The sequence below is a fragment of the Mirounga leonina genome, unplaced genomic scaffold, assembly GCF_011800145.1.
Source record: "Mirounga leonina isolate KUSES-001 unplaced genomic scaffold, KU_Mleo_1.0 Mir_115, whole genome shotgun sequence".
NCBI lineage: Eukaryota > Metazoa > Chordata > Mammalia > Carnivora > Phocidae > Mirounga > Mirounga leonina.
Genome location: NW_023270268.1, coordinates 43,559,940 through 43,583,438, shown reverse-complemented (window position 1 = coordinate 43,583,438; position 23,499 = coordinate 43,559,940). Strand labels below are relative to the sequence as shown.

Below are 23,499 nucleotides of genomic sequence, written 5' to 3'. Positions count from 1 at the left end.
ATCTGCCAGATGTTGATGCATTTCATTATATAGTATCAAAAGTTTATATTCTTTGATATTACTGCTAATTTTAGTAGGCATTTGCATTTTGGGAAGCTGCTGTGCTCATGGTGTCAGATACAAGTTTTCCAACATTCTTAATTTTTGCTTGAAAGTTCAGATTTTATCATTTACAACAAATCTGTCAATTATTTTCCCTTGAAAATAGCTGTACTTTGTTCATTTTTCAAAAAAGTCTGCCACTCAGTCATGAATAACTGGTTGTTGGTCATTCTTTCAAGTAAAAATAGTGATGCATGAAAAAATGATGATGCATGGTGATAGTTGAGCTTGTAACCTCAGTCTCGCAAGTCATTTTTCTCTAGATAACCGTCATATTTTGGTGTGCAACAAAAGTATTTTTATGTGTTCTTCCCTTCTTGTTATACTTAGAATATTTGCGTGTGTACTTGAGGCAAGATTTAATAAAATTCATGTGTCCTGCTTCATCAAGAATATTCTTATAAAATATTCTTAAAACTAGCTTTTTTTTTTTTTAAAGTATTTGGCAGCTAAGAATACAATGACCACTAGTATGATGTACTGCCAGCTGCTTAGTCCTTAGCAGTATTATGAAAATAGGTTTGTACATACTCCTGAGAGGGTCCTGGGAAACTCTAGGACCTGTGGGCTACACTTAGGAAACTGCTGCTTTAACTGTTTTAAAATTGCCAAAGAGTTATTTCTGTGTTGCTAATTATAAATTCGCCTATGGAAAGTAATGAAAAATTACATGCTTCTATTTAAGAAAAATGCACAAGAAATACATCATTTATGCTTTGTTGATAAGTTAAAGCTTTTAAGTTTTACAGTGATATTTAAATGAAATTTAATAAAATAATCGATTATCTCATGTGCATACTGGAATTACTAATCATTTTAAATAAGCTCTGAACTACATGGCAAGCAAGTTGTAGTTTGATGATAAAGTTATTAGTTCAGGGTTAAACATAAAATCTTATAACCAGCAGTCTTCCAGTAGAATCATATTTCTCACGGATGCTTATAGTATTTTATGGAGTAAACCATTTAATAATTCTTAGTAATACAGTGTGCGAAAGCATTTCTTAATCAACAGAATTCTTTTTATTAATACATAGATTATTTAATATAATAGTATGCTTCTGTGGCCTTGAATGCTATATGATATTTGCCCATTTGATTTTACAATTGGTTTTGGAATGTTCTCTGGTCAGTTGAGTTTCGGAGTCTGACCATTTGTCTTTTAAAAACATCTTTAAAGGGCAAAACTCTGACAGCCATTGCAGTAATTCTTACCAACTTCCATGATGGCAAACCTCTTCCTGTTGAAAGAATTAAAAAAAGTCAGCTGAAGAAGGTAAAGTATTAGTGTGTTTTCTCCAAAGTCTCTGGTTCATTTTAATTTTGTCATTGAAAAATAATTTGCCAAAAAATTGATAAAATACATGCAGTGTTTTTAGAGAAATGCTGAATGGCCTCTCTTACGTGTTGCTGAAAGAGTGAAAATTGTGTACTACATTCTTGAGGGTAATTGGGTAATATGTATCAAGAATCTTAAAAGTGTTTATGATCTGTGATTCAGTAATGCCACTTCAGAGAAACTAAAGAAGTTATCAGAGGGGCGCTTGGGTGGCTTAGTTGGTTAAGCATCCGACTCTTGATTTTAGCTCAGGTCTTGATATCAGGGTTGTGAGTATGAGCCCTGTGTTGGGCTCCACACTGGGTGTGGAGTCTACTTAAAAAAATTAATTTGTTTAAAAAAAATAATGGAAGGAAGGAAGTCATCAGAAATCCATTTTTTCCAGAGATAAAAGTACAAACTTTTCCCCCTATGCATTATTTAAAGGCAGAAAAGAAACTCCTCACAGTAAGGTAAGAGTTATGTTATTATGTAGCCTTAAAATTTAATATTTTGCAACTATAAAATCCTATTTTTGAAGAACACTTATTTTTATGATATTTTTTAGTTAAAAAAAAAGGCCAGGGACACATTTTGAATAGAATTAAGTCTCATTTTGGAAAGGCGTATTTATGTATGTCTGAGTCTGAATGTAGTCATACATAGTGATAATTATGTCCTAGTGATGATAACATGGGTGACCTTCTTGATATTTAATTTATATATATTTTTACATATGGCATATAAACATAATATATTTATGTTCCATTTCTAAGAATTAAAAAAAATTAGTTTTATGGGGAAAGTAAATGTTATTAGAATGAAGCAGTTATTTTCCATTTTCAGCTTAAAATTCAAAAAACTTAAATTAGGGAATAACTGAGCAAAAAGTATATGCAAAATACCTCTGGACTTTTCTGTACTGCTGTTCTAATTTTTTTAGTTTTCAAAGAGGCTGCGTATCAGTTTCCTGCCACTGCTTATGAAGAGTCTGTTTTATTAATTTCTGCACCTTCGTTGCATTTCCTTCTTTGTACTTTTGTTGGGAGTTTAACTCTCTTGTCAAATATCTGAGATTCAATTCCTTACCATGAGTAGTTTGATACTTTACATTCTGTGCTTCCTACATTTTGTTACTAAAACAGAACACCACCACCTAAGACTACTTACAGCTTCAGTAGCAATTATCAGCTTAAAAAATTATCTGTTATCAGGAAAGCCTTCCCCCACACTCTGTCCCCCGAAAATCAGCCATGAATTTAAGGTGTTAGGTAGCAGGAAGGTGTTAGTATATCTGGTTTGTCACATTTATTGAAATTGAGGCTGAAAATGTGATTTCCAGCTAAGAATTTATTGCAACAAAAATATTACACGGTTTTAAATAGATTTAGATATTCCAAGCTTACAGAGTGAAATGTCATTGATTTAAGTTCCATTAGATTGGAGTGTAATATGACTTAGGTTGGACTTTGTAGAAGGTTTAATTTTGAACTCTGAAGAAAAAACTTGCTAAGCAAAATCATTTCATAAAAAAGAGTAATGTAATGGACATCATTTGTGGATAAACTATTAGGTTCTTTTTTGCATGTTGTTTAATATAAATGGTTGAACTAATTATTGAAGTAAGGTAGAACATTTGATGGAAAGCATTTTTAATATCAATTTCTTCTGGGTATTGGATATAAGTGATGAATCACTTAAATTCTACATCTGAAACTACTTATTATACTGTTAACTAACTAGAGTTTAAATGAAAACTTGGAGAAAAAAATAAAATCATTTGGCTTGTAAAAAAAAAAAAAAGGAAAGGTGTAATACTGCCATAATAAAAATGGCAACTTTGGACTGCAGTGTATTTAATAATTTTATAATGGCTATGCAGTCTTAAATAATGTAAATATTTGACATTGATTAAAATAAAATATTCTGTACCTCTGAAACAAATAATGCAATATATGTTAAGAAAGAAAAAAAAAAAAGAAGAATGTAGCAGGAGGGGAAGAATGAAGGGGGGGAAATTGGAGGGGTAGACGAACCATGAGAGACAATGGACTCTGAAAAACAAACTGAGGGTTCTAGAGGGGAGGGAGGTGGGAGGATGGGTTAGCCTGGTGATGGGTATTGAGGAGGGCACGTTCTGCATGGAGCACTGGGTGTTATGCACAAACAATGAATCATGGAACACTACATCTAAAACTAATGATGTAATGTATGGGGATTAACATAACAATAAAAAATTTAAAAAAATTTAAAAATAAAATATACTGAGCTCTGAAAATACAAATAAATTACCTAAAATAACTCCTAGTTACATATTTTTAGATACGTTACATTTAAAATTTTCAGCTTAGTTAGACTCATACCTTTAGAAGGGGATGGATCTTTTCACCTACATTTTTAGTAAAACTTAACTGGTGGGATTTTATAAGATGTTTCAAATGTACTTTTTTAATACTAAAATCAAATTATCCTTTCTTATCCCAATCTCAGCAAAAATTACTTTGTACTCCTGCCCCCCAAGTCCTAATCTCTACTCGATATGACTAAATCACCTACTTTTTTTTTTAATGGGAAGAATTAAATTCAGCCCAATTGGCGTTTGTTATTCGTACCTACAGAATGAAGTTAAGAATTAAAGATTAGAGGAACCCTGCCCTATTAGACTCATGTAAACATTTTTTACAAAGAAATGTAAATTTTTACTTTTACAGAAGTTTTGGTATTCACGTGTATATTATTCGTGTGTGTGTGTATATATATAGATAGATATAGATATATAGATTCATTTTGAAACAAAGGGATATACATGAAGGGAAAAAGAAGAAGTCAGGGTTGGCAAGAAAATCCCTAATAGAGTATGATAGGAGGGACTCTGGACCCTGTACTATTGGAGCTACCCATCCTGGGAATTCCAGAGAGCAAGGATGGCAATGGCAGCCTCATTAAAGATAAGTTATTTACTGAGTAGGGACTCTTGGTTAAAAGCTTATAGTTTGAGAATTCCTTTTAATTCTAAAGTAAATTTCTATTTCATGTTCGTTGTTTCTTACAGTAATTATATGCCATTTATAATTGAGTTTTGCCATTTGTATTCCTTTTGAAAAGATAAAGACTGATTAGTTTTCTCTTTTGAGATACCTGTGAAAATTTTTTAATCTGTTTGTTTATTTTTCCTCTTCACTTAATGCACCTCCCCGCATTGCTCCAGAATGGAGTACCAATCTAAGTAATCTTTATTATGTAAAGTAAAGCAGTATAAAGGATGCATTTTAAGTTTATTTAAAACTGACAGCAGTGCTATGTAAGAAATATGCCTTTTCATCCAGGAGTGTAATGTTAACGATCAATCTATGAAACTTGGAGGAAACAATACCAGTGAAAAGGCAGATGGACTAATCAAAGGTAAAGTTTACTTTTGAACATGACCCCATATTTAATTTAAATTTTTCCAGTTTGATGACATAATTCGAGCTCTGGCTTTGTAACATGTAAAAATTTTAAGATCTCTTTTTCTAAGAATCTCATGAGAACTGGTAATCAGGAAAAATTTCATCAAGGAGGTCATGATGGAATTGGGTGGTTGTACACCAGTCAGAGAAGCTGGGCAAGAACATTTTTGTTTGAGAAAAAGTCACATGAAAGGGCAGTAAAAAAACAAAACGATAGCAACATAATGCGTATTTTGTTCTGAGACCTCAGAGTAGTTTATGGTAATTACAATGTAATGTGCATGGACAATAGCAGATAAGGGTAGAAAGATAGGTTAGAGCCAGATTCTGAAGTTAGAGGAGAAACTGTGGATTTAGCAGTTACATAGTTGGGTTAGCAGTTAATGACCTTCACAAAATTAGTTTTTGAAGATTGGTTAGAGCAGAGCAAAACTGAAAATATTTTAAGATAAGAATAGTAGGTGAAGAATTGGAAATAACAGTTGTGTGCTATTATGTATTTTGCTAAGTTTGAAATAGAAATAGAAAAATAGTTGGAAATGAAGGCAGAATTGAAGGGCTTTTTGCACAGGGGAGCATTGAGAAAGAAATCCATGGCTAGGAATAGCTTTTGGGTACCATGGAAAGAATTTGTAGGCCTCTGTGGGGGCAGTGAGAGCAAGAGAATAGATAAGTGAATTAGCATTAGAAGGAAAGGAAGTAAGGTTGATGGAAAATATAGATAATTGAGGGAATGAAAGGTAGGAAAATTAGGAGTTGATAGAAGATAGCATTCGATTTTTTTTGTGAAGTAGATCATCTGGGAGTCAAAGGAGTTAAGAATCTAGGTAAAGGATCCAGTATGGTATAGACCTTTGTGGTGAGTGGGTAGAGAGATGAGCTGGCTGATTGAAAAGAAAAGAATGAAGATATTAAAAAAAGTTGAACTATTGATTTGGAAAACCCAGGTTTTAAGAAGGATACTCTTAGTCAAGGTAATTTACTAATACTCTGTATATTTGTCCTTTTCTTTGAAATGAAAGGATCTAGATGTAGTGGAGAACCCAGTATTTCAGATGTCAAGGGAAAGAATAAATATCCCAAGTCAGAATTGTCTAGCTCTCGCCCCAAAAGGTAAACTCTGTTATGGTTTGATTGTGTGTAATGTTTGTTTAAACTCTTTTTCCATTTTCTTATATGTAGGAGAGAGATATGACCATTTATCTCAGTTATATAGTTCTTTCAAATTCATTCTTTTACTTGAAACTTGCAAAATCACTGATTTAGGCAGGTAGGTGTTCTCATTTTATAGGTGAAGAAAAGTAATACTGATCTATAAAAGGGAATTGGTAGTTTTTAATAATTAATTACCTTTCTACCACTTTTCTATTTCTTTCACATAGGAACTAAGATCTAGCTCCCAAGTTTTTTTTGTTGTTGATTTTAGAAGTTTTCTTTATATTTTGAGGAGATGAAAACTGACAACTATTAGATGATTTGATAGAAGCACTCTTTGCTCATCTCAGTTCTTTGTCATTTCACCTTTAGAAATAAGATATGATGAAGTTATTTTAGAGAGTATTATATTAATGTAGACTAGAGGGAGAATTTGAATAAAATACATAATGCTCCTCTAATTTAACTTGAATCTGTTAACTTCGTAAATTTCATTTGCCCTCAGAAGTAGATCTAAATACTTGACTTTTTGTTGTATTGTCTACCATAATATCTGCAGGTGTGATCACAAATCTGAGTCTCTATTAGCTAGTTCAGTAAAGATCTCAAAACTGGTGCTTTGTTAATTGTTCTCTATCATTAATACCTATCTAAACTGAGCACAAAACCAGGACTCCTGTTTCTCATCTAGATATCAAATCTTACAACTCTTAACTGACCATGAGCGTGAGAACAGCACTGTTAGGTTGACCAGATAAGATTAAAGGACATGGAAATAGTAAGGAGGATGTGGGGGGAAAACTAACACATATATGATAGTTAATACATGTATGTTTACTGTGCAACAGGTACTATTTTAGGGGCATTGAATGTAGTAACACATCTTAGGAAGTGAATTGTATTTTTATTCCTGTTTTCCAAAAGAGGAAACTGAGGCATAGAAGAATATTAAGTGACTTCCCTAAAGTCACATAGCAAATAAGTAGAGGAATGGAAATTTGAATCTAGGTGGTCTGACTCCAAAGTCCATTATTTTTAGGTGCTTAACCACTGTAATGTACTGTTTCTACACAAAATACATAAAATTTTTCATTGTGAGAGAATTATATTTTTGCATCTTAGCTGCTCATTTCATTATATTTTGATAAGAGTTACTTCTTTTTAGTTCTAGTTTTATATAGGTGTTTTGTTTGAATTGCCAGATATTAAGCTCAGTATTAAAAATGATTATTTTAGGATGGTTGACCTTTTCAAATTTAATAATAGTGGTACTGTATTTTGTATAGTAAATGCATCTGCATATGAAAGCAAAATGCTTTTAGCAAATTTACTTTCACTTGTCAAATTTTCCTTGAAATTTTTTCAAAAACCAGGCAACACAGAAGCATATGTAGTGCATGTATTAAACCTGTGTTTTCATATCCCATTTTGTTTTGGTTTGATAAAAAATTTGTGTATATTTTAGAAGGAAAACTGCAGTCCAGTACAATGAAAGCAGTGATTCAGAGGAAAATGAAGCAAGTGAATTGCCACAGAAAATGAAAGGTAATATGAAATGGACTTGATTTGATACTGTGTCTTATATTCTAATTTCCCAGTGTGACCATTTTTGTATTTGGTTTTGTTGTAGGCAAACTGAAAAATGCACAGTCTGAGACTAAAAGAGTAAAAGGTACGTATATAAATCTCAGTATACATAATCTACACTTAAGGATTATTTTAAAGTAAAACTCCAGGGGCGCTTGGGTGGCTCAGTCGGTTAAGCGTCTGCCTTCGGCTCAGGTCATGATCCCAGGGTCCTGGGATCGAGCCCTGCATTGGGCTCCCTGCTCGGCGGGAAGCCTGCTTCTCCCTCTCCTGCTCCCCCTGCTTGTGTTTACTCTCTGGCTGTCTCTCTCTCTGTCAAATAAATAAATAAAATCTTTTAAAAAAATAAAAAAAATAAAGTAAAACTCCATAGGTTTATATCTCTTTAGCTTGGATTCTTTAGTAATAGGTCTTACACTTGACTGCTGTTTACATTTGGAGCTAATTAAGGGTGGTAAATGAATGAGGCAAATTGAAAGATTAGTTTCAAATTAAAATCTAAGAAATATTTAAACTAACTTTAAACAAAGTAATTTTAACTGCTTATTAAAGGACTCCAATAAAATCTTATATGTACAAATTACAATTACAGAAGTTGAGTGGGAGCACCATCTTGGTAATATTACTGTTCGCATTGTCATATAGCTGTAAAAGTAACCAGTCAGTATCATTACTTTTTCCTTATCTTTAAAACATAACTATTTTCTTTTCTTGTAAACTGGATGGTACTGTATTCCTAATTAGTTGAGAAATTGTATTGCATTTGGAAAATTACTCATTACCACCAACTGATAATGAAAATTTGGCAGCCTCATCATTAGAAGTCAAACACCTGTTTCCTTGAGAATACTCTTCCACCTGGAAGCTGAATCACTTTGCATGTGGCTGCTCCTACTTTCACATCTCTTCCTCAAGAGAAGTAACACTTCATGACAAGTGACTATATTCCTTCTTTGAGCTGGAATTATATGCTTAGTGTCAGGCAGTTTTGGTCACCAGATATTTTGTTTTTATTGAATAATATACACTCTTAAGATTTGGAGTATGGAAGTGTTGTATTTATTTCCTATTCTCAGGAGGTACCTGTACCTAAGCATAGGAGAGAATTAGTTTTCAGATATCTTAATGATTCTGTGGTTTTATTTTAGCAGGATCTTCTAAGGTTAAAGAAGATGCAGAGTTTGCATGTGCACTTATTTCATCTACCCCTACAACAAAAAGGAGAATGTTGAAAAAGGGTCAGTAAATCTCATGGTTTTTTAGCTTTTGTTTTTCAGTGTAAAAAATTTTTAATGTTTAAAGTTATGAAAACATGGTGCAAGAAGTTTAGAAAGTAGAGAAAAGAAAAAGATAATCCCATTTTTCTTGGAAGTGCATGTTTATGTGTTCTTCTAGTACCTTTTCTTATTCTGTTTATTTTAGTTAGGTCAAAAATATGGAAAAGAGATCCTTTACTCATCTGAATAGCAGAAATGTTTTCTTCTAGTGAAGGTCCAGAGCAATTGATGGCTCTTTAAAACCTAATTTAATTTGAACTTATTTAAATTATAATAAAGATTCAGTTCTTGGCATGAGTAGAATTTGTTTTTTACTTATGAATGCTAGTGATCTTTATTATAATTTTATATTTTGTAGTTCAGAGGAAAACATTATATAAGAATCTAAATATTTGAGAAGGAAAGAGTTTGAACTCTAAGGTTAAGGAGATCTGGGACAAGTTACTGTATCTCTGTAACTTAGTCTCCTGTATTTTATATGTTGGGGATATACTAGGCAGAAGTCTAATTTCATGGAGCTTATATCTGATGATGGGAAAACATACACAAGTGAACAGGTAATTTTAAATAGTAGACATTGTGAATAAAATAAAGAAGGATAGTGAAATATTGATTGATGAAAGGGACCTGTTTAAGGAGATGAAATTTGACCCAACACAGAATGATGAAAAAAGAGCTAACTTTTGGTCTAAGAATCAGACAATTAATTGAGTTGAAAATAATATGCATTTCAAATACTTCTTGACCCTAATTTTAGAAATTTTAAGAAATGTGGAATTTTCTTTTGAGATAGAATTAGAATTCAGATAGAATTAAGTTCACTCTCAAAAAGTGCCTTGTTGCAGGCACATAGCCATAATAGAAGAGAGAAATTTAAAAAAATCATAGCTGTGAAAAAAAATAAGCACATTTCTGGAAGAAAAGCAGAATAGAAAGAAAAATCAGTGAGTGGAGACAAATCATAGTGCTTTCTTAAATTTGACACAAGAAGTCATAAGGAAAAATTGATGAAATTCTACTACATTTTAAATTCTCATGCATCAAAGTGCAATATAAACAAGGTGAAAAATGATAAGATTGAAGAAGATATTTCTTGTAAGTGTAACTTACAAAGGATTAGTATTTAGAATGTGTAAAAAGGAACCTCTACAAATCAATTGGAAAAAGACAGTCCAGTAGGAGAATAGCCACTAAGAATACAATTATACAGTTTAAGGAAAGAAAACATAACCAATAAACAGGGAAAGCTGTGCAGGTTCAGTCACTGGAAAAATCATATTAAAGGAACAGAGAGATACCATTTCACCTGTTATATTTACAAACATTTAAAAATCTCACAGGGTGCCATGTATAGGCAAGGTTGTACAGCAACAGGAACTCTTTACGCACTATGGATGGGAGTATAAATTACCATGGTGAGCAGCAAGTAGGCCAAATATAATGAAGATAGATATATCACCTAGATATGTAGCTATGAAAAAGTAGTTTTCACTGCTGTGTTATTTTAGAAAAATATTGGAAATAATGTAAATACTGTCCAGTACGGGAATGGAAAATAAAATTATAGCATGTCCTTTCATAGGCCGCTTGAGTATTGTTGCAACATGGCAGCTGGCTTCCTCCAAAGGGAGTGGTCAGAGAGAGGGAGAGAGCACCCAGGACAGAAACTGCATCCTTTATAACTTAATCTTAGAAGTGATACACCACCATTTTTGCCATATCCTATTTGTCACCCTAGTAGATTGTGGGAGGAGACTGTATGACGTTGTGACTGTCAGAAAGTGGATATCTTGGAGTCTGGTTACCATATTAACTATAGTACAGTTTCCAAAAACTGCATAAAACAAATGTTATTTTAATGAGTAACTATGAATAACTTAAATACATATCAGGAGATATTCCAGACTTTTTCTCTGTGTCCCCTCTCAATAACAGTTCTCTCCCTCCCCCCATAAGTAATCACTGTGTGGATTTAAAAGTGACAAGGTAAAAAATAAAGTGACAGGGTAAGCTCTAGTTCCTTTTACTTCATCATGGCTGGAAATAACAGTCTATCTACTTCATTTTAGTTCTTCCTATTTTCTCTTTTCATAAAGGCACATATTGTCATCTCTTTATTGACTTCATATATATGAGAAGAAAACTAAAGCCTCTCAACTGATTCACTCTTTCAGGAGCATCTGCAGTGGAGGGTTCAAAGAAAACTGATGTTGAAGAGAGACCAAGAACAACACTGATCATCTGCCCACTTTCTGTGTTAAGCAACTGGATTGTAAGTCTTCATAGCCTTTTTTTTTTTTTTTTTAAAGATTTTATTTATTTATTTGAGAGAGAGAATGAGATAGAGAGAGCATGAGAGTGGGGAGAGTCAGAGGGAGAAGCAGACTCCCCGCTGAGCAGGGAGCCCAAAGCGGGACTCGATCCCAGGACTCCAGGATCACGACCTGAGCCGAAGGCAGTCGCTTTAACCAACTGAGCCACCCAGGCGCCCCTCTTCATAGCCTTTTAAAAATGTGACATGATTTATATTTTAGTCTTGTATGATAAAAAGTATTATTAGAGTCATCATTGGGAAAGATAATGCTTGGTCAGCACTTTAAGTTAAAATAATTGTTGGGTGAATTGGGATTTTATTTACTCAATTGAAGTAATTTTTTGAAGATTTATAGTAGAGAAAGAAACATCATTAATTGTTATAAGATTAGGTTTGTACTTCTTTCTCTGCCATTTCTGTCCCACAAGGTAGGAAAGATACATAATTTAGGACTGCTACATTTACGAATTACTGAAAACTCTTTTCTAAGAACTACACTAACTTCTGTGTATATTAACAACTTGTAGCATTTAGTGAGCTCCTATGTGCTCAGTTTTTCCCTAGGCTCTTTTCATAGATTTTTCTCATTTAGTTCTCACAACCATTATTCTCACTTTCTTGGTGATCAAATTGAAACACACAGAAATTAAGTAACTTGCTTAAGATCATCCAGCTAATAAATGATGGAGATAGGATATAGTCTCCAACATTCTGATTCTATTGCCTCTGCTTTTAAGGTTACCCACCAAAAAATTTGGTCTTTTTTTTTTCCCCCTTCCAGATTGTTTTTCTATTCTAAAACATTACATTGGAATGGAACCTCTTGATGTATTATTTGTAAGGAGCAGCTTGGTTATGTTTCCTTTCTAGTTTGAGCTTCAAGCTGCATGTTACAATGAAATAACTACTCTATTAGAAGCATTGTGAACATAAAGACCACTGGATGTGAACTTCTGTTCTTGCCACGTCCAAGGTTATTGCATCTCTCCTGACCTTTCCTCCTCTAATCTCCGAGGTGGAAGAGGTCCTAGTCTTTGTAAGACCATTACCTCAGTCTGTACATAGGATTCCATCTCTCCCACCTTTGCATTTTATGTTATTTTTCTCTTTGCCTGGTTAGTCTTTTCCTACTGGCTTTTTCATGAAACATACTTGGATCTTTTTCATTTTTAAATACTTCCTCTTGATTATGTCTCACCTTTAAGTTGGCTACTCTTATCCTTTCCTTTACTGTCATAACTTTTGGGGTTTAATTTTCACTTTGTGATTTTACTTACTAACTACTTGTAATCTGGCTTCTGCCACTTGTTCTCTAAATTGCTTTGGAAAAGATTAGTAGTTATTCTCTAATTGTCAAATTCTATGCTTCTTTACTTCTTGACTTTTATGTACTCTTGCCTTCTTCGATTCTTATCTTTTTAAGTTTTTGGTATATATATTTTTTTAAATTAAACCTTCTGATTAGTGTGTCATTTTTCCTCTTAGGACCAGAGTGAGGGTTAGTTCCTTCTTGCTCTTTTTTTTATTCCAACAAAAGTATTCTCTTTCTTTTGAGATGTAGTGCATTTGGGGAAGGCCAATACATGGGTACTAGAATGAGTTTCAGTCTGAGGTTTACAAGTATTAATGGGGGTATAAACAGTAGAACTGTGATTCTTTAAGAGCTTGGGTTGGGGATATGTATTTTAAAAATGGGTCATCAGTATTTCATTATAATTTTATATATGAAAAACAAAATTTTAGATAATATAAACTTCAGAGAGGAAACCTTGGCAAAGTCTTGCCTAATGAGATTATGGAAAAAACTGATTTTTATTTTTTTTTATTTTTTATTTTTTTATTATTTTTTTTGGAAAAAACTGATTTTTAAAGGAATGAGGAATGGTTGGGCATATATGGATTCCTGGTCAAGAATTAGAATTTTGTGTGGTGACTGGGTAGCTCAGTCGGTTTAACGTCTGCCTTGGGCTCAGGTTATGATCCTAGAGTCCTGGATTGAGCCCCGAGTCGGGCTCCCTGCTCAGCCGGGGAGTCTGCTTTTCCCTCTGCCCCTCCCCCTGCTCATGCATACATGCACACTCTCTCTCAAATAAATGCATAAATAAAATCTTTTAAAAAAAATTAGAGGGGCACCTGGGTGGCTCAGTCGTTAAGTGTCTACCTTCGGCTCAGGCTCCGCATCAGGCTCCCCGCTCTGCGGGAAGCCTGCTTCTCCCTCTCCTGCTCCCCCTGCTTGTGTTCCCTCTCTGGCTGTCTCTCTTTCTGTCAAATAAATAAAAATAAAATCTCTTAAAAAATTTAAAAAAATAGAATTTTTCAATCTCTCAATAACCTACTCTCTTCCTAGCCTCCAAGTAAATGACATAGCACCCTAATGAGCAGGCTAGAACTACCTTATCATCCTTTTTTTGTCTTCAGATAGGGGAGAGTCCAGTTAAAGGTTTAAGATACCAATCCCACTTCCACCACATACTTATTCTGGATATTTGGACAAGTTATCTTCCCAAGAGAAAATGAAATAACACATATTTTATTCACACACACACACAACTGAAGCACAGTGACTAGAAACTCAATACTATCGTTCTTTCTCTAGAAAGTTAATTTTTTTCTATTTCAGGTCTAATCCTGCCACAAATTTGTTCTCTTCCACTTCAGGGCAGCCCATTGATTCAGTTTTCTCATATTGAATTCTTTCGCTTTTCCTTTTCCACCAGATTTCTTAATAAAATTCTCTGTGTTTTCACCTTTACTCTTTCATGTTTTATCCTTTCTTAGTATTTTTGCCTTTACTCTTTCAGGTATCATTCTCTTCTTTAGCCCATACTAGTCTGGTTTTTGCTCCCACCCTCTATAGAAACTGTGAAGGCCTTCAGTGACCCCATTATTGCCATGTCCAGTGAGTTCCCTTTGTCTTTTCCTCTGCCCTGACTTTTATTTTTCTTGTAATGGCATTTTGTTATGTTTTATTTTATAAGCCATCTTGAAAACTTTCTGTAAAGAGTGGGAATGAACATAAATTACAAGTTAAAAAATCAGCCTTTTATTCCTTCTGGAAATTTTGCTATTCTTCCCCTGCCCCCCAATTTTGTTGCTTCCCCAACTTTCTGACCACTATTTTTCTCCCATGGTTTCTATTTAGTCTGCCTCCTCCCCCCTCCAAGGCATGGTATCTTTTTTGAAATATTAGGAAAATTTTTAATGAGATCTGCATTTACTTAACAAGATTCAAGAATTTCAAAAGTCTGCCACATTTTCTTTATTTTTATTTTTCTCTTTGCTGGAATATTTTAAATTACCCCAATAAAAACAGGCCCACTGTTTAAATACTGCCATTCTGTAGGTTCTGCCCCTAACCTCCTTTTCTCATTATGCCTGTTCTTGGAAAATCTTACTCATTCCTATAGCTTCATGTACTATCTGCTGATAACTTTGTAAAGTCCATCTCTGCATTGTATTACAGATCAATATTTAATTTTTCCTAGTAGGGGTGCCTGGGTGACTCATTCCTGTTGAGTGTCCAATTCTTGATTTTGGTCAGGTCATGATCTCCGGGTCCTGGGATTGAGCCGTGTTTGGCTCTGCGCTTGGCGGAGAGCCTGCTTAGGATTCATTCTCTCTCTCTCTCCCTCTCCCTTCCCTCTCCCTCTCTGCCTATCCCCCCACTTGTACATTCCCACTCTCTCAAATCTTTAAAAATAAATAAGTAAATATTCCTAATATATGTGTCCAGTCATTCTGTAGTGTCCAAGAATTTTAAATGTCTAAAATAATAATACTTACGATTTCTTTCTCATTTTAAGATTTTATTTGAGAGAACAAGAGCACGAGCTAGAGGAGGGGGAGGGGGAGAGGGAGAGAGAGAGAATGATTCCCGGTTGAGCACAAACCCCCAACATGGGGCTTGATCCTAGGACCCTGAGATCATGGCCTGAGCCAGCCGAAGTCAAACGTTTAACTGACTGAGCCACCCAGGCACCCCATTTCTTTTCTCATTTTTATACCCACTTTCCCCTTCTTTTTTTAAACTTCCCCCTTCTTTTTTTAAACTTCCTTATATCTTGGGCGCCTGGGTGGCTCAGTCGTTAAGCGTCTGCCTTCGGCTCAGGTCATGATCCCAGGGTCCTGGGATCGAGTCCCACATCGGGCTCCCTGCTTGGCGGGAAGCCTGCTTCTCCCTCTCCCACTCCCCCTGCTTGTGTTCCTGCTCTCGCTGTCTCTCTCTCTCTGTCAAATAAATAAATAAAATCTATAAAAAAAAAAAACAACCAACTGCCTTATATCTTTATCATACAGTTCTTTTAGGCACTCACTTGAAGTATCAGAGGCTTCTTTGTTTCTCCCTTTTTTTTTTTCCATATCCCATATTTAATTAGTCCTCAAGTCCCATCAGTCCCTTTTTCTTGGTATCTTTCTTTTACACCTGTCCTTCCCATTCTGTTCTTACCTTGATACTTTAGCGCTTTATCATCTCTCACCTAATAGATTCTCAGCTTTGTTTTTCTGGTATCCTTTTTTTTTTTTTTCCCCCAATCTAACCATGATTTTTTTTTCCTGCTCAGAATCTCAGATTTGAGAGAAAAAGTCAAGTGTTTTAAACAGATCATGTCCTCAGTGAGGGCTAGGACCCGGTCTTATTTTTCTTTTTAGCTTTACTACATTTCTGGTTGATGAACTGGCAAATAGTAGGTTTATGATAAATGAATGAAAGTGGATACTATGCTTGAATCTCTGCCTACATTCTTGAGAATATTGGTTGTTCTTCTAAGGTTTAATTTTGATATTACAAACTTTACTAACTGGAAGCATTAAAGATCCTTTCTGTTAAAATATTAAATTTTTTAAAAATTACAGTTTTAAAGAAATTTGGTTAATTTTTCCTCCTAAAAGTGAAGTGGCTGCTCATTGGTAGGGCCAAGCAAAATTTATATAATGCATTATTATTGCATATATGTCCATTTTCCTGACAATAAAATAATAGTATTGTTATTATCATTGTTGTTATTTTAGTTTAGATTGCAGGAAATTTGATTTTATGTAATTTTAGTAGTTTGATTTGTGTACAGGACAGTAGTTTATCAAACGTGACACTAATCTGTTCATTATTTTAAATATTTCTAATTTTCTTCTAGGACCAGTTTGGACAACATATAAAATCAGATGTGCATTTGAATTTTTATGTTTATTATGGTCCTGATCGTATAAGAGACCCAACCTTGCTTTCAAAACAGGATATTGTTTTGACTACATACAACATTTTAACTCATGACTATGGAGTAAGTATGCTGACACTCATATTTCAGAAGTTGAATTTAAGAAGTATGCTTCAGGTTTCTAAAGTGTTCTAAAATTCAGACTTTATACTCTTCCTTTCTTTCTAAATACTTAAGAATATGTAGGAAGTAAAATAGGAAATTGTCTTTTAATATTCTGCAAAAAAAAGGTTGAACTTTCTTCAAGCAATTAGGAATATTTTCCATTTAGGACATTTGAAGTTACAGTTTTACATTGGAATTGTAACTAAGTGTATATAGCACTTTATAAGTGAATTTTGTTTTTTCTAGTATTCTAGAATATTATTTTCTTGATCAAATCTTCTAAATCAGATTTTCTAAATCAAATCAAGTATGATTTGATTAATAATTATCTCAGCTTAAAAATAAGCTTTTTTTTTTTTTTTTAAAGATTTTATTTATTTATTTGACAGAGACACAGCGAGAGAGGGTACACAAGCGGGGGAGTGGGAGAGGGAGAAGCAGGCTTCCCGCGGAGCAGGGAGCCCGATGTGGGGCTCGATCCCAGAACCCTGAGATCATGACCTGAGCCACCCAGGCGCCCCAAAAATAAGCATTTTTTAAGTTCATGAGTTTCCCAATTAATTTAGAAGTTTAATTGTTGTTTGTTTGCCTGTAATTCCAATTGTTAAAATGTTTTTCAAAAAACCTTATTGTCAAAATTTCGATCTTCCAGTAAGAACATTAACTTCAACATAAAAGAAACTAATTATATTGTATTCAAATAATTCTTACAACTGAAAATTTTTCTTTCATCACTGTTTTGATCTGAGGCAGAATTAGCTCAGTGTATTGAACCAAAGTCTCAATAGAGAGCTAGACTGCCTAGGTTTAAATGGTAGCTCTGCTATTTCTTAGCTGGGGTACTTTGAGCAACATACTTCCAGTCTTGGTGCTTCAGTTTTCTCATTTGTAAAATGAGTAAATAATAATACTTCATAAGCTTTTGGGCATTCAATAACTTAATGTATATAGTGCTTAAAGCAGTATCTACCACAGAGTAAGTATTGGTATTAAAGAATAATAACTTGTATTTACCAAATTATAGGAAGTACTATTTTACTTTCCTGTGTTTTTAATTCACATGAAACATTTATTTCAGACTAAAGGTGATAGTCCTTTACATAGCATAAGGTGGCTAAGAGTGATCCTGGATGAAGGACATGCCATCCGAAATCCAAATGCTCAGCAGACAAAAGCTGTACTTGATTTAGAAGCAGAAAGAAGATGGGTGTTAACAGGTAAAAAGGTTATATTTTTTAAAAAATTAATTCTCATATATCATTAAGTTTTAGTGAGGTAACTTTGTAAACTTCACAGGGATATAAAATTTGTCCATAATTAATCAAAGAAGTCATTTAATAAAATATTTTGAGTTGTTTTTCACAGTTGCCCATGCTGTGGCAACATTTGAATTATAGTCAATTTGTGGAACAACCACTAGACTTTTTCATTTTTATTTTTATTTATTTTTTTAAAGATTTTATTTATTTGACAGCGAGAGAGGGAATACAAGCAGGGACAGTGGGAGAGGGAGAAGCAGTCTTCCCACCGAGCAGGGAGCCTGATGCGGGGCTCGATCCCAGGACCCTGGATCATGACCTGAGCCGAAGGCAGACACTTAATGACTGAGCCACCCAGGTGCCCCTAGACTTTTTTTTTAAACTTTGGAGATTCATTAGACACTTTAATTCTCCAATCAGAGTCTCGATTTCTCTGTTTCTCATCTTGAAGCCAAGCCTGTTTGCTACTTGTGACACCTCTACTAGAATACAGGCAAGAGAATGAGAATACAGGCAGTTTCATTTTTCCTTCTTGCTAATACTGCTGATTTAAAATCAAATAAATGTTCTTGGATAAGGAGAAAGTTGAATTTACTGGACCTGTGGTCTTTTTCTTTGTTAGTATGGCAAGTGAGAGCTAAAATTAGAGCAAAACTGTATTTTAAAGTTGCGTATATGTTTAACAATGGATTATAGTTATACCTTGATAGTTAGTGGGTGTGCCTGGTGCAGAATGCCCATTTTCAACGGTTGTTTCCTCTGATTGGGTCACATGGATATACTATAGAGTTACAACAGTTTTCTGTTATTTTTAGGTACTCCGATTCAAAATTCTTTAAAGGACTTGTGGTCTCTTCTTTCCTTTTTAAAACTTAAACCATTTCTTGATAGAGAATGGTGGCATAGAACAATACAGCGTCCTGTCACAATGGGAGATGAAGGAGGACTTAGGTAAGTAATTTCATGAAAACTGATTAAAATTAGCAACAAATAACTGTAAGCAGCTTGAACCAGTTATCACTTTGATTACTATTTTAACTTCACTGTTGTCTTTCTTCTCCCAAGAGCGTTTATAGCTTAATGCCTTTGGCTCTTAGAACCTAGTGATTCTTGTTTGGGGAGACACTGCAAGTAAAACATAAGCCTTCCCTTTCTTTGATTTTAGTCAAACTGAAAGGAAAGGCAGAGCTTTATGGTCTTTGTGTGTTGCTATTGCCCTCAAAATCACCATTAATTGATTAAACAATGACAGGAAAAACTGTATGCCCTGAGGATCTAATATGCATTAAATTTTCACAACTTACCTTATGTAGCTTTATATAGTGATACTTGAATGGTATGACATACACTGGCATCAGCAAAAGTTTAAGAAAGCAAGTTCTTTCTCATGGAGACAGATAAGTGAAATTCAGCTTAGTGATAGCCATTTCACAGGGTACTAGGCTAATATGTGGCTTAAGGTTTTTGCCTAGAGCAGTGGTTTTTCAGAGTTTGGGATCCATTAGGTTGTGAAATCCTTATAAAGATGGCATCTAGCATTATAAAAGAAAATGAAATAGAGTTGAAGATTTAAAGAAATTTAAATCTTCACACATAGTAAGTACTGTTTTGTGAAAGGTTTCTGTTATATGTGTATGTGTTTTGATAATATACGTTTGCTGGATGGAATAAAATGTGTTTCTTACTGTGGTTACAGTGAAAAAGGTTCAAAAGCCACCAACCTAGTTTGTAAAACTGCTTGATTCTCAGAACCAACTATGTAAATTCTAATTTAAGAAAAATTGTATTTATATTTCAGTGTCAGGAAAAATCTTTCCTTAAAAACCTTTCTTTCCTTAAAGAATTGATGTGCCTCCTTTTTTTCTGATACTGAGAAGGGAGTGTGAAGGTTGTAGAACCTAGACGGCATATTTCCCTCTTCTGAATAGTCACATCATGTTTTCATTTTTTTTGGCATCTTTACTTTGTAAAAATTACTTATTTTTGTACCTTGATTTTCATATTACTGAAAAATCTTTTTGAAGGTAAGATCTTTCCTCACATTTATAGTTTTATGTTAGTATAATGCCTTTTACTTTGTGTAGATACTTAATGTGAATGTTGAATATTGGGTGATGTAGTTGACAGAAGTGAGAAGTAAAAAAATTAGTGAATAGAAGAAAAATGGGGAGAAGTTAAGAAAAAGACAGGATAAAAGAAGATTAAACTGTGACAGGTAATGAATTGAGGGCAATGAATGCATTATTATAATTTTCTATTGGTAGAATATGTCTGATTATCAGATTGGATAGAACTCAAAACAGATTTTTTTAAAGAAAAACCTTTACTTTGATTCTAAAATAGTAATATATTAAAATACTCTTTTTTTGTTCTTGTTGAATCAACTTATATAGAAATAAAAAGTTATGTAATTCTTTGTTTTGTTTTGACTTAGGCGTTTACAATCCCTAATTAAAAATATTACCCTAAGAAGAACAAAGACAAGCAAAATTAAAGGAAAACCTGTTTTGGAGTTACCAGAACGTAAAGTATTTATTCAGCACATTACACTTTCAGATGAAGAGAGAAAAATTTATCAGTCTGTGAAAAATGAAGGCAGAGCTACTATTGGAAGGTATGGAAAAAAGAAAGCCATTTTAGGAAATAATTTTTATTTTCTTTCCTGTTTAAATAGTATTTCTTAGAAATGTGAGGAAAGTCGGAAGTATACTGAAAGATAACTTGCTTCTTTATTTAAATTCCTTTTTACAAATTAGTTGAAGTAAATGAAATAGTATTATAATTTACAGGTAAGTTATTCCTTAAGTTAGGAAATAAAAGTTTACATGAAATGGCAAGTTCTGAGTGGCTAGTCAGAAGACCTTGCTTGCTTCTATTCCAGGCTCTTTATCATGGGAGTAGATAAAAACATTGAGAGAAGTGTATATATATATATATAGTGAGAGATAATAAACCTATTTAAGGAACAAAACTTTGGGGAATGTCCGTATTTAAGAAATAGGGAAATAAAGAGAAATTACTGTAGAAGATTCTGTCAAGGACAGAATTAGGAAAAAAAATGTAAAGAAAACTGTTGGAGAATCCCATGAAAGCATAATCATGAAAGAGGGAATGGTCAGTAGTTTCATGTGATGCAGAGACTTAGAAAAGCTGTTTAATTTGGTGATTCAGAAGTTACCAGTCTAAACTCTTAGCATAGTTTCACCAGAATACTGAGGTGTGTACCAAATTGTAGGAGTAAGGGAATTTCAAAGAAGTAGCAGCTGTAGGTAGGGGTAGACCCTTTTTCATGATGTTTGCAAAAGGAAGAAGAAAGTGAGACTGGTACATAGGATTGATAGTTGTTGCTCTGTCAATTTTTTGCATTTTCTTTGGGTTAACTGCCTTGAGAAGAGAGCATAGAAGAGACTACAGATAGAGAAGAGAATAAAGCCAGTTGGTGGAGAAAATGAAGCCTAGTGGGGGGTAAAGAGTAGTCAGTGAAAAATGAGGCAAGGGTATCTGCAGGGAAAGGTGTAGTGTGAGAAATTGAGGAAGATAGCAGGATTAACAGCTGTTCTAAAAAGTTGTGAGGTTCTTAGTGTGGTAGATAGGCTTGATGTAGAATTGGATACATGTAGAAGTCAATATGACTTTCCAAACAACACATGAAATCTGGGAATAGGAACTAATGAAGCAGATAATAAAGGGATCGGGGATTGGTAGAAGGTGAGAAATTCTAGTCCAAGCGAGAACATATTTGATGTGAGTGCCCATGGGACCAGAATGAGTAGGAGACAGTGAAGGCAGAACTGTGCTGAGAAAATAGGGGTATCTTCAAATTCAAGCACTTCATTGAAATACAGAGCAGGTTTAACAGAAATTAGAGAGATTGAAAAAGATTGTTCTTACTAAGCAAGTGATTTCTTAGTTCAAAATCTTGCAGTGGTGATTGAAATTTCTTTCATATTCATTCTCTGAACCAAAATTTAGTATGTGCCTGTGTAACACATACTGGGATATAGCATAATAAAATAGATAAAAATCTCCACCCTCAAGGAGTTTATATTTTAATGCAGGGAACAATTTTAAAAAATTAAATTTGGTGGAAAAAAAAATTAAAGCCGAGAAAGGGGATAGGGAGTGCTGAAACTGTTTTAATAGGGTATTCACTGAAGACCTTACTGAGAAGGTTCTATGTGGGAAAAGATCTAAAAGAGAATGGAGTTAGGAGATATTTCAGGCAGAGGGAACAGCAAATGTAAACCCCTGAGTTGAAAGAATATTTGGTGAGCTTGAAGAACACAAAGAGTTAAGTGTGGCTGGATAATATGAGCGAGATTTCATGATGGAGTGCGATCAGTATCCTTGCTCCTAATTTTTATTTGCTCTATGGCAACACTTTTTGGTGAGTTTTCTTTCACTGCCATTTATTCCTCCCTTGCTCTTTGCTGATTATTACTTATATTTGAATGTCTTGAGTTCTTTCTGGCCTAGCTATTTGCAGGAGGTTAATATGAACGGGGGGAGGGGGCATTCTGTGTCCCAGACTGGTAGGAAGTATCCCTATTTAATTATGACTCAGGGTTATATCTGAGTTGTTTTAAGTTTTATTTGTGCTTACACAACAAAGATCAGAAGCTGTAGGGTTCCTTATAATGTGGAATCTTGTGCCCATAATCTTTTCTGAAAACACAGTAGGTCTATTGTGTTTCCTTATTTAGCTTGCCTTCTTTCCTTGGTATAAAACTTGTCCATGCAAGTTCAGATCACAGCCATGCACCCTGTTTTTGTTTTTGCACAAGAAAGAACTTGATTTTCCCCTCAGGGCTTGCTATGTATTTTGAAGAATTGTGCTCTGGCAGGTCTGTTTGAGATCTGTAGTCCTATCTCTCAGCATCTTCCTATTCGACTTCTATTGCAATTGGCAGCCATTTCTCATATATTTTGCTTTATGGTTACAAATCTCTTATGGTTTCACATTAAAGGTAGTTTTGAAGTGATTTTCAGAGAAGAAAAGAACAATGCCATTTTTATTCCACTGTTTCAGAATCGGGAATAATATTGTTTAGAGGTCTTCATAATACTTAGCATTTTTTACCACTAGGTATTTTAATGAAGGGACTGTCCTTGCGCACTATGCAGATGTCCTGGGTCTTTTGCTTAGATTGCGGCAGATTTGTTGTCATACTCACCTTCTTACAAACACAGTGTCTTCCAGTGGTCCCTCAGGTAAGTAGATGTGATTTGTTTACTGTTATATTTGTTAGGGATATTTAAATCAGAATGAAATTTTTCATATGGCCTATAGTGTCTTATTTGTCAAATGGACATTGTTTTTAGAATGGGACACCAGTGGAATATACTTAGAAATTCTTACCAATGAAATGGAATAATAGTGATGTCTTCCAGTATTTCCAGTGATAGATACTCTTAGATGGTCATTTCAAATTGGATCTGCCTTTTATTCTGTGGTAGTATGTGCAGATTGTGATGATGCTTTTGTGTAAGGTATATTATGTGGGTTAGCTACTATTTTAGCTCTGAATCTTCTTTAAATTAATTTTTTTTTTAAGCTTTTATTTGTTTGACAGAGAGACACAGCGAGAGAGGGAACACAAACAGGGGGAGTGAGGGAGGGAGAAGCAGGCTTCCCGCCGAGCAGGGAGCCTGATGTGGGGCTCGATCCCAGGACCCCGGGATCATGACCTGAGCTGAAGGCAGACGCCCAACGACTGAGC

General features: G+C 34.3%; 1 protein-coding gene across 8 annotated transcripts in view; it reads left to right on the top strand.

The window, feature by feature from the left end:
• HLTF (helicase like transcription factor) overlaps window positions 1–23,499 on the top strand; it is a 51,145-nt gene that overhangs the window by 15,989 nt on the left and 11,657 nt on the right. For 6 of the 8 annotated variants that reach the window (XM_034996546.1, XM_034996537.1, XM_034996581.1 and 3 more), the window contains exons 8-19: window positions 1,283–1,378; window positions 4,747–4,822; window positions 5,892–5,982; window positions 7,490–7,569; window positions 7,655–7,696; window positions 8,760–8,849; window positions 11,063–11,160; window positions 16,335–16,478; window positions 17,599–17,737; window positions 18,595–18,730; window positions 20,214–20,393; window positions 22,866–22,990. In XM_034996546.1, the coding sequence (XP_034852437.1) occupies window positions 1,283–1,378; window positions 4,747–4,822; window positions 5,892–5,982; window positions 7,490–7,569; window positions 7,655–7,696; window positions 8,760–8,849; window positions 11,063–11,160; window positions 16,335–16,478; window positions 17,599–17,737; window positions 18,595–18,730; window positions 20,214–20,393; window positions 22,866–22,990 (1,297 nt within the window). The remainder of the gene's footprint in view (window positions 1–1,282; window positions 1,379–4,746; window positions 4,823–5,891; window positions 5,983–7,489; window positions 7,570–7,654; window positions 7,697–8,759; window positions 8,850–11,062; window positions 11,161–16,334; window positions 16,479–17,598; window positions 17,738–18,594; window positions 18,731–20,213; window positions 20,394–22,865; window positions 22,991–23,499) is intronic. The other 2 variants (XM_034996591.1, XM_034996554.1) reach the window with 1 other exon arrangement.